This window comes from Chelonoidis abingdonii, chromosome 1 (genome assembly GCF_003597395.2).
Source record: "Chelonoidis abingdonii isolate Lonesome George chromosome 1, CheloAbing_2.0, whole genome shotgun sequence".
NCBI classification, from domain to species: domain Eukaryota; kingdom Metazoa; phylum Chordata; order Testudines; family Testudinidae; genus Chelonoidis; species Chelonoidis abingdonii.
Genome location: NC_133769.1, coordinates 157,029,228 through 157,046,232, shown reverse-complemented (window position 1 = coordinate 157,046,232; position 17,005 = coordinate 157,029,228). Strand labels below are relative to the sequence as shown.

Sequence of the window (17,005 nt, the reverse complement as noted above, 5' to 3'; positions counted from 1 at the left end):
TATGATATTTTTATGGGAGAGAGAGCAAAATAGTTCATATAATAGGTCATTCATAAGATGAATATTCATAAAATCAAGGTTCTACTATAATAGCAGAAGTTCTTTTCTCAAGTATCTTCATACACAAAAATGGATGAACTATTTCAACTGAAATATTTTAAACCTCTCCGCAGCAATCAAAACACCTACCTTTGGGCAAAGATCAGCTCTGGAAAATTTCATTCCCAAATCTGAAAAATTTGGAAAGTTTTGTAAGCAATTGAAAAAAGAGCCTTTAAAAATGGAAAGACTTAAGCAGCCTAAACTATAAGTCAGGGGTAGGCAACCTATGGCATGGGTGTCGAAGGTGGCACGCGAGCTGATTTTCAGTGGCACTCACACTGCCCAGGTCCTGGCCACCAGTCTAGGGGGCTCTGCATTTTAATTTAATTTTAAATGAAGCTTCTTAAACATTCTGAAACCTTATTTACTTTACATACGACAATAGTTTAGTTATATATTATAGACTTATAGAAAGAGACCTTCTAAAAAGGTTTAAAATATATTATTGGCACGCAAAACCTTAAATTAAAGTGAATAAATAAAGACTTGGCACACTGCTTCTGAAAGGTTGCTGACCCCTGCTATAGGTGATGCTATATATTGAAAATTATAACTGCAATGAAGCTTGGCTTGTTTTACTTCCAGTTAATAAACTTTGATCATCTTATTCTTGGTCTTCTGAGTGATGATGAAGAAGAGGCAGGAATGTTTCCTGTTAAGCCTTACAGGAATGTTGAATATTTTACAGTTCTGGTAAATGTTTACAGTCTAGCTCTCCATTGCACAAATGTTGCTCTGAACACAATGTAGCTTCTGTTTTTAGATTATTATGGTCAGTGCTGCAGCAGCAACAAAAATCAACATGAACTGCTACTTGAACTGCTTTGACTTAGGGCCAAATACACAGTCCCAATTTGAGATAATGGGCCAAATCTAGCCTCAATAAAGGCAATAAAGTTATGCCCAGTTACACAAAGTCTGATTTTTTTCCTAGTGGGATTTTTACATAAGGAGTGAGGACCCAGGCCCAAAGCCACAAAGGGACTTAGGCACTGCAACACTAAACATTGCAATGTCTAACTTTTAGGCACCTAAAAAATCATTGGAACAAAGCTGCAATCCACCATACCTGAGCTAGGCTTGTTTTCTTCCAAGTCATTGATAAAAATGTTAAATAGCATAGGACAAAAAACTATTCTCTACAGGATCCTGCTAGAAACACATCCATTTGAGGATTTCCCATTTACAATTACATTTTGAGATCTATCAGTTAGCCATTTTTTAATCAATTTATTGTATGACATGTCAGTTTTATCTTTCTAGTTTTTAATCAAAATGTCATTCAGTACGAAGTCAAATGCGTAACAGGCTAAGTACATTACATCAGCAAACTTTATCTTCTCTCATCAAAAAAAATATCAAATTAGTTTGACAGGATCTATTTTTTATAAATCCATGTTGATTGGCATTAATTATATTACTATCCTTTAATTTTTTATTAATCATTTTTTATCAGCCACTCTGTTATCTTGCCCAGGATTAATGTGAGACTGACAGGCCTGTAATTATCCAGGTTATCCTGTTTGTCCTCCCTCACTCCACACACAATTTGGTTGGGGGTATGAGGACAAGAAATAGTAATGTAGGGTGTGGGAGAGAGAGACTGAAGGATTATATAGTCTTAGTTTAGGGCACCCACCTGCGAGGTGGGAAACTGCCCCTAGAGACTGAAACTTAAGCATCTAGGGAACTTCTACAGGAAAAAGAAAGGCACCTACAGGGTTAGGTGGCAGCCTAGCTGGGTTTTTGTGGATTGTAGTGTTGCCTAAAACCAGGACTTAATTATCCAAGTCTGGGCCTTTGGTGTCTAAATATCTTAGTGGATCTGGGCCCCTGTGCGTTTCTCCAGTTTCACCAGCACCAGGAGTATGTGGTGAAATGTTCATAGAAGGGAAACAGTTGCTCTGTGGCATACTCCTTCCTGTTCTTGCCCCCTTGGAAGTTCCTCTGTAAGTACATTGGGATGGAGCTCTGTTGGTTGGGAGTAGAGGAAAGATGGGAAGGGATGATCACTCTCCATGACCTTGTGTCTTAGAAAATCTGAGGATGTATCCATAAAGGGTAATGCTTGCCCAGCAAAAATTATGGGTTTACCCTGCTTACACTGAAACCCAGATAGGTAGTGGATGTGGCAACTTTGGTGTCATTGGGAGGCTGCCCATGGTGGCACAAATTTAGATGGAGCTTAATAGGCAGAGGGAAAGCCCAGGGAATAATGCAGAGGTTCAGGATCAATGGAATTTCTTTGAGCATCATGGCATCATCTGTGGATTTGGAAGTTTGTAGTGATCGATCTATTGGGGATTGATGTATCGCGTGTTGTCTAGATCCCCAATCCCCGAATGCGCACCCCGTCGACTCCGGATCTCCACCAGGGTGAAAGGTGGAAGCGGAGTTGACGGGGGAGCGGTGGCCGTTGATCCCGCGCCACGAGGACGCAAAGTAAGTCTATCTAAGATACGTCATCTACAGCTACGCTATTCTCGTAGCTGAAGTTGCGTATCTTAGATTGATTCTTCTTCCCCCCAGTGTAGACCAACTAATTCTGTATGTGAAAAACCCTACCATATCTGAAAGAATAGTGTGTAGAAAATTACTGTCTGAAATTCCTAAGGCTTATTCTTCACTGCCTTACACATAGTGTAGGCATTTGTATTTCGGCAAACTGGCGGTAAAATATGATCAGTTTGAATTGGTAGTGTTCTGCTCACAGTTTGCATAGGTGAAAATGACTATCCTGAGAGAGGACAGTGGAGAATCAGACTCCTGGAGTTTCTTGTCTTATATGAATTTTTCTCATGTAGCGAGGATTCTTGAATAAGGATTGTAGGATTTTTCTTTTACTGTTGCGACGTTGTTTCTGGTTTTAGGTGTGCGATTTTTTTTTAATAAATTACTTCACTGAAAGATGTAGTTTTATATCATCACTCCTTTCAAGGGCCAAAATAATACGAGAGAGTGAATTCAGAATTTATTTAATGCCTTGTAAAAGTACAGTGTGTTAATAATAAAAATTTGTTGATGAGCCAAATGTACTGTATATAGACTTCTTGGAAACAGTCAAATGAAAATGACATATTAGAAAAGATCAGCTTGATATGAATTTTTGTAATGTTATTTCTTTTATTTTTTGAGGAGGATTGTTACTGAATTGTATCAAAGATATTTGTTTATATAGTTATATAAAGCGATGTAGCACATGTTAAGGTGCTTGTTTCCGAGGAAAAAGGGCTCTGCATGTACATAATACAAAAAAATTAATTGTATGATACAGGCTCATTTGTTAATTCAAATGCTAATAACATACCTCTGAATTCTTTACGTAGACATAATTGACAATGTTTCATAATTGATATTTATGCAATCAAAATGGTAAAAGTCTCAGTTTAAAGTCTAGTTTTGTTTTTCAGTCAAGGACAGAAGTTTCTCACTGTTGTTCAGGGTTTTGTTAAATAACCTTTTACAATGCAGGTTTTTTTAATTGAATAAGAATTCAGAAGAGAAAAAAGCTTAAAGTGTGGTTATACCCTGAAAATTGTCTATGTAAATATCATGACACATTCACCTCAACAGATCTGCTCCCAGAGTATACCAGAGTCAGATCTTCTGATTTCAGTGACTAAAATAATTTTCCCCTGAATTCTACTCCTGTTAGCCCTGCAGAGTCAGAGTCAATGGAACTAAGCGAGAGTTAGCTGGGTTCTTTCTCTTTAGTGCAGTAGTATTCAACCTGGCGTTTTGCAGACTGTCTTAAGATTTCCAAAGAGGTCCACACCTCCATTTGAAATTCTGTAGGGGTCTGCAAATTAAAGAAGTTTGAAAACCACTGCTTTAGTGCCTCATCAATGGAATTATTTACTAAATTCCTCACAGTTCCACCTGTTCAAGCCTTTTGAAGACAGTGTCATTAACAGCTTAATTTTGCCTTGCAGAGTTTTTATTACTGGTGATGATGCATGAGAAGGAAAGAACCCAGCTTGACTCCCAGATCCCAGGGCTGACAGTGACGGAGAAAATATTTTTACCTGTAAAATGAGCACATTTGATATGGAAATCAGGGTGCCATTAAGCATAGAGCCTCACAATTCCAGTTTTCGGTCACTTTTAAAAGTAGAAAAGGATTTTATTATATTAGAAACAGTAAGTTAGATGTTTTCTACTTTTTCCAAAACATAAGCGATATTGTGCTTCATTGATCTGTATGGGGAGGGGACCCTATGCGAGCCAATATCTTCCTATCCATAGAAAGATTAAAGTTAGCTGACTTTGTGGCATTGTACCTTCCCTTCACCTAGACCCTGCAAAAGTTCCTGGTCGTGGGATCTGTGAAGTGGGAGGGTCCCAGAGCTTGGGCTCCAGCCTGAGTCCAGAAGCCTACACTGCAATGAAACAGCCTCACAAGCCTGAGTTGGCTGGCACGGGCCCACTATGAGTGCCCTGATTGAGCAGGCAGAGGGGGCCGGAAGGCCAGGGGTGAAAATCATGTTGTCGCTCTTTCAACTACACAAATAATCTGCTTAGAAGTTAATACAGACTCTGGCTATATTAATTCCTGAATGGACTCTCCTTTGCAATGTGGAAACTGCATTTAAAGGTATTACAGGGACAGCAGCCATCAGGAGGCAGCCCTTGTCAACCATGCGAACAGGGAGCTTGGGTGAAAGTTTCCATGGGTCAGAATGCAGCAACATATGGACACAGGCTCTGTATAGGTTGGCTTTGTCCTGTAGCAGATTCCTGAGATCTCTGGAAATCTACTGGTTCAGGGTCCTTGCCCCCAAAAGACAAATGTGGAGGAAAACTCCATGATGGAGGGATATCTTCTGAAAGCCCCTGACACTAACATGCAGTTTTCTTCCTAGAGGCATGATATGTCACCTGATAATGTCTATTTCCAAAGTACTGTATGTTTCTTGAGACATTCTAGATTTGCTCTTGTGTTTTTTTAATCAGCTGTATAAACTTACTGATTTGAACTGGATTTGTATTAGTTATTTTTATATTTTTTTAAAATAAGAAACATTTTACTAAGAATGGAAGACCACAGTTCGTTAGAATACAGAATTAATAAGTGCCACATAATTTTGCATGCTTGTCCCTCCCTCCCCCCAAATAATCAAGGCTTTATTTTAATGGTACATAGATTAAAGATGAATCACAAATTAGTTCTTATTGAGGCTCATATAAAATTCAAAACAACTCTAAATGAAGTGCATTCTGATCAGTATAGTTGCATTCAGTGCCAAATAACTATTAATCTTAACAGATTTAAAAGTAGTAACCACAGTTTGCTAGCTTTCTCAGGTAGAAAAACTATGGAGTTTAGAGCACATAATATTGTAAATTCACGTAGGAGAACTAGAACTGAACCATTTCTGGGAATTGTGCCGAAAGATGATAAATGCAATGGCAATCGTCTTGACTCAGCAGAATGCATTTAGGATATTACAGTTTGGTGACTATGTTAGGTAACATAGAAACTATATGGGCATGTGATTTATACTGTTTTTACTTTTAAACAAAAACAAAACTGAAGCTAATATAAATACATAAGCAAAACTTTTTTTAGGCATCAGAGGGAATTATAATAGTGATTACAAATATACTTGTTAATGATGTCCAGTTTCATTCTTTAATATGAAGCATTTGATTGAGATAGTTAAAAATAGAATCTGAAACACTTTTACAGGATATACTATACACAACTAATGCCAATATTATTTATTTATATATTTATGCACATTAAAAAAGGCTTGTTATCCATGGTTTCAGTTGTCTTTGATATACACTAAAAATACAATTAAACTGTACTGATGAATCCTTAACCTTAACCCTTTGCATTATGTTCTAATGTTCAGTTTCATAAATATATGGATTTTAAGGCTAGAAGGGACTGTTGAGATCTAGTCTAATCTGCAGAAATCAGGCCTCACCGAATAAAATTCCTGCATCAAGCCTAAAATCTTATGTTTGAGCTACAATATATCTGTTAGGAAGATATTTAGTCTTGATTTAAAGACTTAAGTGAAGGAGAATCTACCACATCTGTTGGTAAACTTGCCTTTTCAGCACGTCTTGTGCCACAAAGAACTCTCTCTGCTTCCTGGCAGGGTCATGCTTATGACTGCTCAGTATTGAGTATGCCAAGTATGTAGGTTACATTACAAGATGGGGAACTGCTGCTTTGTCTGCGGGCTTTCTCTTGGCTTTTTCATTGCTTTTTGCCTTTCTGACACACAGACACCTACAGCTGTCGCCAATTAATTCCCAGCCTCTGTGTTCCTCTGCCTGTATGGCTTAGCTTCTGCTCAGGCCTTGCCTTGATGGCCTTTGAGCCATGGGCTTCTGTTGTTTCAGCTACCCCTGCACAAAGGAGCATTAAATGGAAGGAGTTATTTAAGCTGAAATGAAGAGTGCTTAGTGCATCTATCAACTTTAACAAGGTCTTTGGTTGATCTAAAGATTACAGATATGCTTGGTTAAAGTCGATGGGTGCAGTTACAGAATGAGAAAAGGAACAAAAATGTAAACATAGTTCATTCTGGTGAATTCTGTGGCAGACATGAATAAAGGAAAAGTAGGGAAGGGGCAAAACCCATTTTTTTTTTTTTAAATCTCAAAGTTTCTGTTTCAACAAGAAACTGGGAAGCATAAAAAAACCTCAGAGCATTTCATTACTTGTCTCCTAGGTGTTGTCTCGAGAGGAGGCCTCATGTGTTCTCAGCATTGTCTTGTGTCTCTTTTGTCTTGGGATGGAAGTGCAGTATTGATTTTCTCACTCTCTCCACCTCTTGTGGGCAGTGAGTAGAGAACTCAGCGGGGCAGGTCCAGGCACAAAGACACATCAAGGAAGGAGGGCATGGCTGTGCTTGGCTCCACCACATATAGCAATGTACTGTTTTGAAGCCCCCTTTCACCTCTGCATTCAACATCAATAAAAGTAATAATACTTGATATTTATACATCTTTTACAAAGCTGGATAAGAGCATCCCTGAAGCACAAAGGCCCTAATTCATAAATTCATCCCTGTTCAGCAAAGTGCTTAAGCATAGGCTTATTTTTAGGTAATTGCATAAGGCCTGTTCACATCAATAGGATTTAGCATATGCTTAAAGTTAAGCATGGGGCTTAAGTGCTTTGTTGGATAGGGATGGATTTAAGCATGTGCTTAAATACTTTGCTAAACTGGGTTCAAAGAGTGTAAGTGACTTTTGTAAGGACACGAAGCATGTTGGTGGCACACTGGAAATAGAATCTACCATCCTGACTGATAACCCTGGGCATCGTTATCCATTTTGACACCCCCCCCACCAAAAAAACCCCACGAATGTTTTCTCAAATACTGACACACCTGAATAAGTCAATCCTGCTTTTAAATTTTATCCCCAAAATGTTTTATCTAGAAAATATTAACTGAACCTCAGGCTTCTGTTAATTTTACATTATTAGACAAGTTACACATGCACAATTTCTGAGCATATACTATGTTACTTCATGGAAACCCTTTACAATCAATTTTAAGTCTGTATTTTATGGAGTTATTTATGGAAGATCAAAAATACTTTGAAAGGAAATAGCTTTACAAGCTAATTTATCTTACCATAGGACAAGAGTTATTAGAAGCTATCATCACTGTATTAATAATTATATTGTTGCATGCACACTAAATTCTAGTGGGATTTTGTTGCTACAGCTACAAAAGAATCTGATTAGATCCCCCGTGTAGCTTAATTGGACTGAAATGACTGTGTTGTGTTCTATACAGTTTTGGTAATGTTTCAGTTTTATGAGTGAAATGCTGGCAGACCCAATTAATCTTATTCTTACATAAGTCTAGATAATTTATTTGCATAAAGAATATTAATTAGCTGTACATGCATATTGGTGGGGTAAAGTTTATTCTAACTCATTGCTTCTGAAAAAAGAATTCAGAATGCTGAAGAAGGATTTTGGCTAAAGTTGTATCCTCAGTTTGGTTTGGTTTGTTTCAAAGAAAACATTGTGTATGTTTGGTATACACTAGATGTGATCTGAGGAGCACAGGTACTGCTCCATTCTTCTGCCTCCAGGGATCAAGATGCCAAAAAGGGAGCTAGAAGGTGGGATTATGTGGTGAGAAGCCCCATCTCCTCACTGCCTTCTCTGTCACTCTTTTTGGCTCCTTCTTTCATGGCAAGAATAAGTAGTGCCTACAATCCACAGAGCACAGGGCTGCTATTTTAGGATTCCCTTTGTGATCCTGCTGTCTGCTAGTCAGATAGTTTAATCATGTACATGATTTCTAGTTTTGTTGGTATTTTCTTATTCTAGTATCAATAGTTTAGGGATTAACAGGGTCCACGATCCGGCCGTCTTCCTGGGGCCCACTTGCTGTCCCCAGTAAGGCTCAGAGAGGCTTCAGGGTTGTGCAACACCCGTGTCTTTATTTACTTAAGGTTATTCCACCACCAGCGTCTATCTGTATACAAGTTTTACAGGATTAGTCAGCTCCTTTACCGGCAGAGTCAGTCTTTAACTAGGAGGCCTCCACTTCCCTCCCTGACTGACTTCTCCCGGCTGTCCTCCTGCCTTCTGGCTCCCTCCCAACCTTTATAGCCCTTGGCTTGTCAGGCCAGCAGGTGTTGCCAATCATCAGACCGGCATCAAGCCTTTTCCATCAGCCCCAATCTGTTTCCCCTGATTGGAGCTGACTGGGCAGGACCCAATTAGGTGATATTTGCACCAGACCCTGCTACAGGGCTACACTGTGCCTGTTAAGCACAGCCCAAAGTATGGGGTAGAGTGCAGCACCAGCCGGCATTCTTCTGCCTCTGTAAGTTAACATGCTCTACTACTTCCCCTTTTTACCTCCGCTGACAACAGTTCTTAGGAAAATCAGACAGGATTCTGGTTTCCATATTACTGGTTTTCACATGGCCTCATTAATTTGGTTGGTTAGATCTGACTCCTTCAGTGGCTGGAGCCCAAGACAGCCTCCCCACCCCCTGCACAACTGGTGTTGTTCAAGAAACTGCTATCTGTAGGAATTTGCTACATCAGATAGTTTTTTACAATCCCTCACATGTGAGTAACTGCTGTAGGTAGCAAATTCTTACACGTAGCAATTTCTTGCACTACAGGCATATTAAATAAAAACTTCCCCCCAAAACCCTGCAACCCAGGGGTTTAGCGGCCACGGCAGTGCCAAGGGAGGCTGAGCCTCCCCTGGCCTATTATACCCGTTACCCATGAGGACCCCTCTCACGAGCTCTTCCTGAGACAGGCAATAAACTCCCTTCTTCATTTAGGAATGATAGAGTCGCTCTCTGCTTAACATGAGGGAAATGGCTTCTAATCAAGGTACTTTCTCATGCCAAAGAAAAATGGAAGGTGGAAGCTGATTTTAGTTTTAAGACAACTAAACTAATTTTGTAAAGTCTCAGAAGTTCGTGATGATGACTCTGGCAGCTATAATTTCTTCACTAAATTCAAGAGATTGGTTTTTGTTCCTCGACCTACAAGATGCACATTGCCATATAATGATACATCCATCTCACAGAAAATAAAACAAACATTTGTTACAGATCAGGATCATTTCAATATGGAGTTCTCCTCTTTTGACTCACCTCAGCTCCAAGAGTGTTTTCAAAGATTCTGACAGTGGTGGCCACTTACCTTCATTGAGAGACAATTTTAGTATTCCTGTACCTCAATGATTGGCTGTTCATGGGTCAGTCTTATGAAAGAATGGTGTCAGCCACTCAGAGGGCTTTTTCTCTGTTCCTGGACTTGAGTCTTCAACTTAATGTAAAAAAATCCATGTTGACCTCTACAGAAAATACAGTTTGTGACCGAGGTTCCAGTGGAGGCCAGCCGTGGTCACTCAGTTAGGGTGAAAAGCAAAGAATGAGGCAGACAGTCCCCATAAAACTGGTGGATATTCCAATACTTAGATTTTATCAAGCCAGCATACAACAGCGTTTTTATTACCTTACTGCTTACTCAGAAGTCCAAACAACACAGTTCCCTTAAAGTGATCCAGCGTCAGGCCTCCATCTAGGTACCTAAGTCAAATATGATGATTTCTGAAAATCTTATTTCATCATATAAAAGAAAGTTCTACCAATACCAAAGGATCAGACACATTATCTCCCAGATTATTGAATATTCCAGATCATACCCAAATACATGTTACAGCCAATTCTTATTAACTAAACTAAAATTTATTAAAAAACAAAAGAAAGCGGAAATGGTTAAAAAGATCAATATACATACAGTTCAGTTCATTGAGGTTTAGATTCATAGCAGAGATGGTGAACTTTATAGTTGCAAAGAGTTCCTTTAGAATTGAGTTAATAGATTATACTCCAATGTCCAAATATCATTCAGAGCATACCAGCATAACTGGGACCTCAGTCTTGTGACTCGGACTTCCCCTGATGAAGCTTAAGCAGATCTGAGATGAAAGAATCAGGATCTAGGGATCTTTTATACAATTTCATGTCGTCTTTGGCAAGTTGAGAGTTTCTCTGGGAACAAAAGGTAATTAGGATGACTTTGAAGGAGGTCCATCACGATACTTAGCTACAGAATTAACATAAGTCAATTTGCTTGTGCCTCCACCATTGATAGTACATTTCAAAGAGAGATGAATACCAAGATATCCCATGTTTACAATTCATTTAAATGCTTGGATGTTCTTTTGATTTCTGAACTATCAGAATACAGCATAGACAGAGAGTGTTGATTACATTGTTGACCGTACTCATACATATGTAAATACACAAACATCCCTCCATATGTCTTTTGAGGGTTATTTATGAATGAAAAGTCTGACTTTTTATACCATAAAAACACTGGGAATAAAAAGAAAATGCTAACAATATGGACACAAATGCAGAACAGGTTTTATAAAATCCTTGACCTTCCAGGCCTCCAGATCCAAGGGAAGCTCTAGCCAGGAAAACCCTACAAGAAAATGTTGTTGATACTGGAATTGCTGGAAATGAAAAATATATTATCTTCTTCAGAAGAGAACTTTTAATTATTAACAGCAAAAATAAGCCATATAAACAGTGCAGGATCATGCTTTCTTCTCTCAGTGAAGGAAATGAAGTCACAAGAACACAAATCCCGGTTATCAAGAAAGTCCGTGAAATAGGCAGTGGAGGGAAAAAAAGAACCAAAGAGTAGAGACAGTAGAGAATATTGCCCCAATGCAAAACCTTGGTGGTCCTTGAAAGTTTGACAGCTGAGATTTTGTATTGCACAATTTTCCAACTTGGGCTGGGATACTGAAAATCAAGCTGTTTATTTTGAAGTAATGCTACCATATACGTGGCAAAGCAGTCCTCCCAACAAAAAAGGGTCTGGAACCAAAGTGATTGAAGTCTTTCTTAAATTTCTACATCACTGACAATAATTAGTTACTATTGTACATCTTTGGTATCATGATTATGACAGCAGCATATCTCTCATCAACATAGGTTAGAATTTTGCAATTTGGGGACTAAGTAGTAATGAAGGCCAATACTCTTCAGAAGCCCTATGGCAGGAGTAGTTAATTTGCTATAATTTATTAAACATTTCTTTGTTTTTGTGCAGTAATTCTCAACATTTCCCGTACAGGACTCTCTTTTCCATACTGTAATCTAGCTGGGGCATTTCTCCCACTTGGCAACATCAGAAGGGCAGATTCCTCACTTCCTCCTAAAACATGTTCACAATCTTCAGTTTAAGGGCTATGTTGCTTTTGTTTCAGTGTGTCTGCAGATTCAGGCGTGCATTACTGACCAGTTTATGCTCAGTTCACTCTTTCAAGTCATCTTTGCAACTATTAGGACTAGAAACATAATATATTTTAATTAAAGCATAAGAAAAGGAGGATGATTGTGAACCTCCTGAAAACTGAAGTAGACCCCTACTTTGAGAACTCCTGTTCTAATTCTGTTTCCTTTCTGTTGCTCCTGTTTATGGCAGTGTTTTGAGGCACCATTTCATGTGCTGTCATCAGTTGGCATCTAGGGCTGTCTTTGATAGTGTGAAATAATATCTATGCAGCAAATGAACAACATATACCAGTTTTTATTCATAAATATTTTGTCATTTCCTTTGTTATTATAAATATGTATAAAATCCAGTGATATTACTGGGTAAAATACGTAACTTAAAATAGCTTTGATGGAAAATAAACTGTATGGTTCTAAATATCATATCCTTCAAAATAGATTTTTAATAAAATTTATTATGAATAATACAGTTTTGAACAATTTGTAGATTCTACTTAGATGCAGTTGATATGCAGTATGTATAGTGAGTTTAGTGCTACAAATCCTATACTTTAATTGTTTGTTTGCTCTATTTCAGACGGTTCGCCATGGTTTTCCTTATTTGCCCACTGCCTTAGCTTTTGACCCAGTTCAGAAAATTCTGGCTGTGGGGACAAGAACAGGAGGCATACGAATGTATCCTTTCTTATTCAAAGTCTTTACAGTTTCTGTACTTTTGATACTGTAGTGACATGAATCAGCTTCATTCCACAAACACTCAGGTAAGATACGTTTTATCACATTAAAATTCTGATATGTGTTACTTTACTGTTTAGACTGGAAAAATTATCTTAAAAAAGTTGTAGGTTTTTTTGGCTGTTCTGGAATTAATATTGGCTTACTAATGTGACTAAGGATGACATTTCACGCATGAATTACTGGCTTATGAATAACACTGGCTAATACATAGTTAATTTTTATGCTCAGTATGTGAAAGCGGACGGATTAAAAACCAGTAGGTTAGGTTCCAAACAAGAATACATATGGAGGAAATTGTTTTAGATATTTTCATTCTTCATGAGTTTCTTCAAAAGTGAATATCCATTTATAAAATTGGGCATTGTTACAATAATATTTTGCCTTGACGTTTTGATGTTTATAATTTAATATGCATAACTCCTAAACTTTTCAGTCATGAGTCTAGGATACTTTTGGAACTCATTTTATAAAAAGATTAGGATGACCATGAGCCTCATTGGGAGGGAAAGGGAAAACTGGAGATCTCCTTTTAATATAAATTTAATTTTGCAAAATGTTCAGATAACATGTTGATGAGTGTGGTAGAAATGTTGCGCTACCGATAGATTAAAATCAGTCAATGTGTCAACACAGGGAAAAATTCAGTACAAAAGAAATGAAAATTCAAACATGGTCTGGTTTTTGAGAATCTAAAAAGTACATTTCAATGTTCTGAATTACAGGACGTTCCTCTGAACGCATTTCTTAATTTCTCAAGGCCTAGATAGTTCCACCAAACTGGGATATATGTCAATAAAGAGAGACAAGAAAAACAGTGCAAGAGAGTTAAAATGTTATGGGTTTGATGTATTTAATAGAAGGAATTTTTTGTTTTGTTTTTGTAACCTCAGTTTACAGGTTCAGCACTTCTGTTGTAAATAATTGGCAATAAGTGAGAACATGAGTGCCCTGGTCCTATGAACTCTAACACGTAAGCTTAACTACAATCTAAGAGGATTTCTGTTTTAAGCTTCTCAATACTTGTGCACATTATATACCCCTATAAATCCCAGGTTTAAAGTGGAAAGATATTTTATGAAATATGGTCAGTTTATTCTATACAGATTCTTCTACTCTCCCCATCACCATGGTGCTTATGAGTCTAGTGACAGCAGAGGCAAGGTGCAAATAAAGTGAAAACTGTTTATTTGGAAACTCAGCCAGTGTCTCACGTTAACACATTTAGCAACCAGGACTTCGATTCCTTACATCTTAGAGTGCTCTTGTGCTCAATAAGTTTTATCCTCAAAGGCCTTGATGTTTTTCCAATATAAGCCTTCCACAAGGACACTAACCAGAGTCTGTGCTGTTGGTGATTCTGCTGTTAATATAACATTATTTACCTCAGTGAGGTAGGTAGACTATATCCCATTGAACACATGCGTTTCTGGCATGGAAAATCTCCGCATGTTCTGTACTTCTGACAGACCACAGCTCAAATGGTCAAATTGTACTCTATGGAAGGGGACTAGAGCTTACCTCTGGAAGTTTCATTCACGCTGTCGCCTCAGAGCACTGATTCCTTGGCCCTCCTCTTCCTCCCCACCCCAGCAGCCAGGCTCTTGTAGGACGTGTGCTGCTATTGGCCAGGTACCCTATGGCTATATAACATTCCTGCTCTAAGGAAAATGCAGATGCAGAGCCCAAGTTAATGCTTCTTTCAAGCAGTGGTGTAGCTAGGAGTGGAAATTTGTGTGGGTGGGCAGACTGCCAGCTCAGCATCTCCCCCAACACCACACCCTCTTCCTAGCCCTGGTGCCCCCAGAAATGACTTCTCCTGCCGAGCTGATAATGCACATGGAATGAGGACACTACCCTCATGTTCCAGTGTGGGTAGCTGCTGGGCTAAAAAAAGTCCCCCCCCCCTTTGGGCTGAAATTCCCCACATTCCTTAAGGCAGAGATGAGGGATAATAGGCAATGAACCCCCTCTTCAGCTGAGCAGAGTCCGAAGTCTACATCTCCCCGCCTACTCTTCCCCTCCCCCACCTTTCCAGGATACCCAGCCAGGGAATCATAGAATATCAGGGTTGGAAGGGACCTCAGGAGTCCAACCCCCTGCTCAAAGCAGGACCAATTCCCAAACTAAATCATCCCAGCCAGGGCTTTGTCAAGCCCGACCTTAAAAACCTCTAAGGAAGGAGATTTCACCACCTCCCTAGGTAACCCATTCCCGTGCTTCACCACCCTCCTAGTGAAAAAGTTTTTCCTAATATCCAACCTAAACCACCCCCACTGCAACTTGAGACCATTACTCCTTTTTCTGTCATCTGCTACCACTGAGAACAGACTAGCTCCATCCTCTTTGGAACCCCCTTTCAGGTACTTGAAAGCAGCTATCAAATTCCCCCTCATTCTTCGCTTCTGCAGACTAAACAATCCCAGTTCCCTCAGCCTCTCCTCATAAGTCATGTGCTCCAGCCCCTAATCATTTTTGTTGCCCTCCACTGGACTCTTTCCAATTTTTCCACATCCTCCTTATAGTGTGGGGCCCAAAACTGGACACAGTACTCCAGATGAGGCCTCAAAAATGTCGAATAGAGGGGAATGATCACATCACTCGATCTGCTGGCAGTGCCCTTACTTACGCAGCCCAAAATGCCATTAACCTTCTTGGCAACAAGGGCACACTGTCAACTCATATCCAGCTTCTTGTTCACTGTAACTCCTAGGTCCTTTTCTGCAGAACTGCTGCCTAGTCACTTGGTCCCTAGTCTGTAGCAGTGCATGGGATTCTTCTGTCCTAAGTGCAGGACTCTGCACTTCTCCTTGTTGAATCTCATCAGGTTTCTTTTGGCCCAGTCCTCTAATTTGTCTAGATCCCTCTGTATCCTATCCCTACCCTCCAGCTTAAACAGGTTCCCTGAGCCTTGCCATCTTGGGAAGAGAGAGTTTATCCAGAGAGGGGAGGGAAAACTGGGGTTGGGGGGCTGGATAGGGGAGGGCAAAGGCCAAGGGCCAGAGTTGGGGGGAAGAGGCAGGACCCAGGGGCGTACAGGACGTGGGTGAGGCAGCAGAATTGGGGGGCATAGCAGAGCCTGGAGCTGGTGGCACAGGAATGGGACTGGGGAACAGGAGGGATTGGGGGGGTGCAGGAGGGATCTGGGGCCCTGGGGAGGGGGGCAGGAGGGATCGAGGGGCTTGTTCCCCCACCACCTCCAGCCGGCTCTTACCATTCAGCAGGCACCAAAAGAGGAGGCTGCCCGGTGTGCACAAACTAGAGTTCTGCCCACCCCTCTCAACTCCAACTCAGTATCCCTCTGCCCGGCCAGCTGCTTCCCTCTGTCCTGTTGGTGCCATTGTGTCTATGTAACCTGCTGCCCCAGTCTCTAGCGCCCTGCCCATGCCCAGCCCAGTCATGTGCCTAGGCGCCCAGACTGGCTTTGGTCCAGCCCCAGCGCTGGTCCCACCTAGACCTTCCCCCACAAAGCACACCACCACACCTGGTTTGACTCCCTCCCTCCCAACCTGTGGATTGAGATGACTTCAGCCCTGTCCTCATAGTCTCCTGGATTTCAGGTGCCTGAGTGATGCTCCAGGCCACTGTGACAGCACTACACCTCTGCTCAGATTTGGGTGGGCCTGGATGCTAAGTGGTGGGCTGCAACTTACCTAGCCCCACCCATGGCTATGCCCCTGCTTTCAAGTAGCATTAATTAAGCCTGGATATCGTCTATCACAGGAGGGGAAGATTTTGTGAAGAAGAGCTGTGCCCCCATCCTTATTCAACCCCATAATTACCTGTGGAGGGGCTTTCAAAGGAAGGAGGGGAACAATGCTGCTGAAGTGGCACTTCTTTCTGTACCTTCCAGACCAATCTGATAGCTTAGAGTGCCCTCCGTTCATGGAAAATTTGATTCAGATAATAGAATTATTATTAATCAATAGCATCACCCAAGTTTTTCTACCTATATGTAATTAGAGAGAGAATAATATACTGTTGTTCATTTCTAAATCCCTTGTTCCTAATATTCCTCTGAGATGAATATGCCTAATATTCCTATGACAGCTATTGAATGTGAGGACAGATGTATTAAATTAATGCCATTTTTAAATAATGGGAATACTAGAGGAGTACTAGAGCATATGAATTTTTTAAAAAGCATGTTCATTTTCTCCTCTTACAATGTGCACATGATTTAGTCATTTTATTTATTACACTCATTTGTTTCTGGGCTAAGACCTGTTATGCTAACTTCAACATTTTTAGAACTGGTTTATTGTTACCCTTCTGAAAATTGAATCTGTAATAGAGAGACTTTTAAAATATCAAAAAACTGAGCAGGTTTTAATGACTTCCTATCTTACATAGTCTTCTGCGTAAAGTGCTTGTAGTGGATCAGCACATAAGGCCTTGT

The 17,005-nt window shown here is 40.0% G+C and overlaps 1 protein-coding gene across 6 annotated transcripts in view; it reads left to right on the top strand.

Moving 5' to 3' along the window:
• Positions 1-17,005, top strand: part of STXBP5L (syntaxin binding protein 5L) — a 451,518-nt gene that overhangs the window by 16,449 nt on the left and 418,064 nt on the right. For all 6 annotated transcript variants that reach the window (XM_075071819.1, XM_075071811.1, XM_075071817.1 and 3 more), the window contains exon 2: positions 12,449-12,546. In XM_075071819.1, the coding sequence (XP_074927920.1) occupies positions 12,449-12,546 (98 nt within the window). The remainder of the gene's footprint in view (positions 1-12,448; positions 12,547-17,005) is intronic.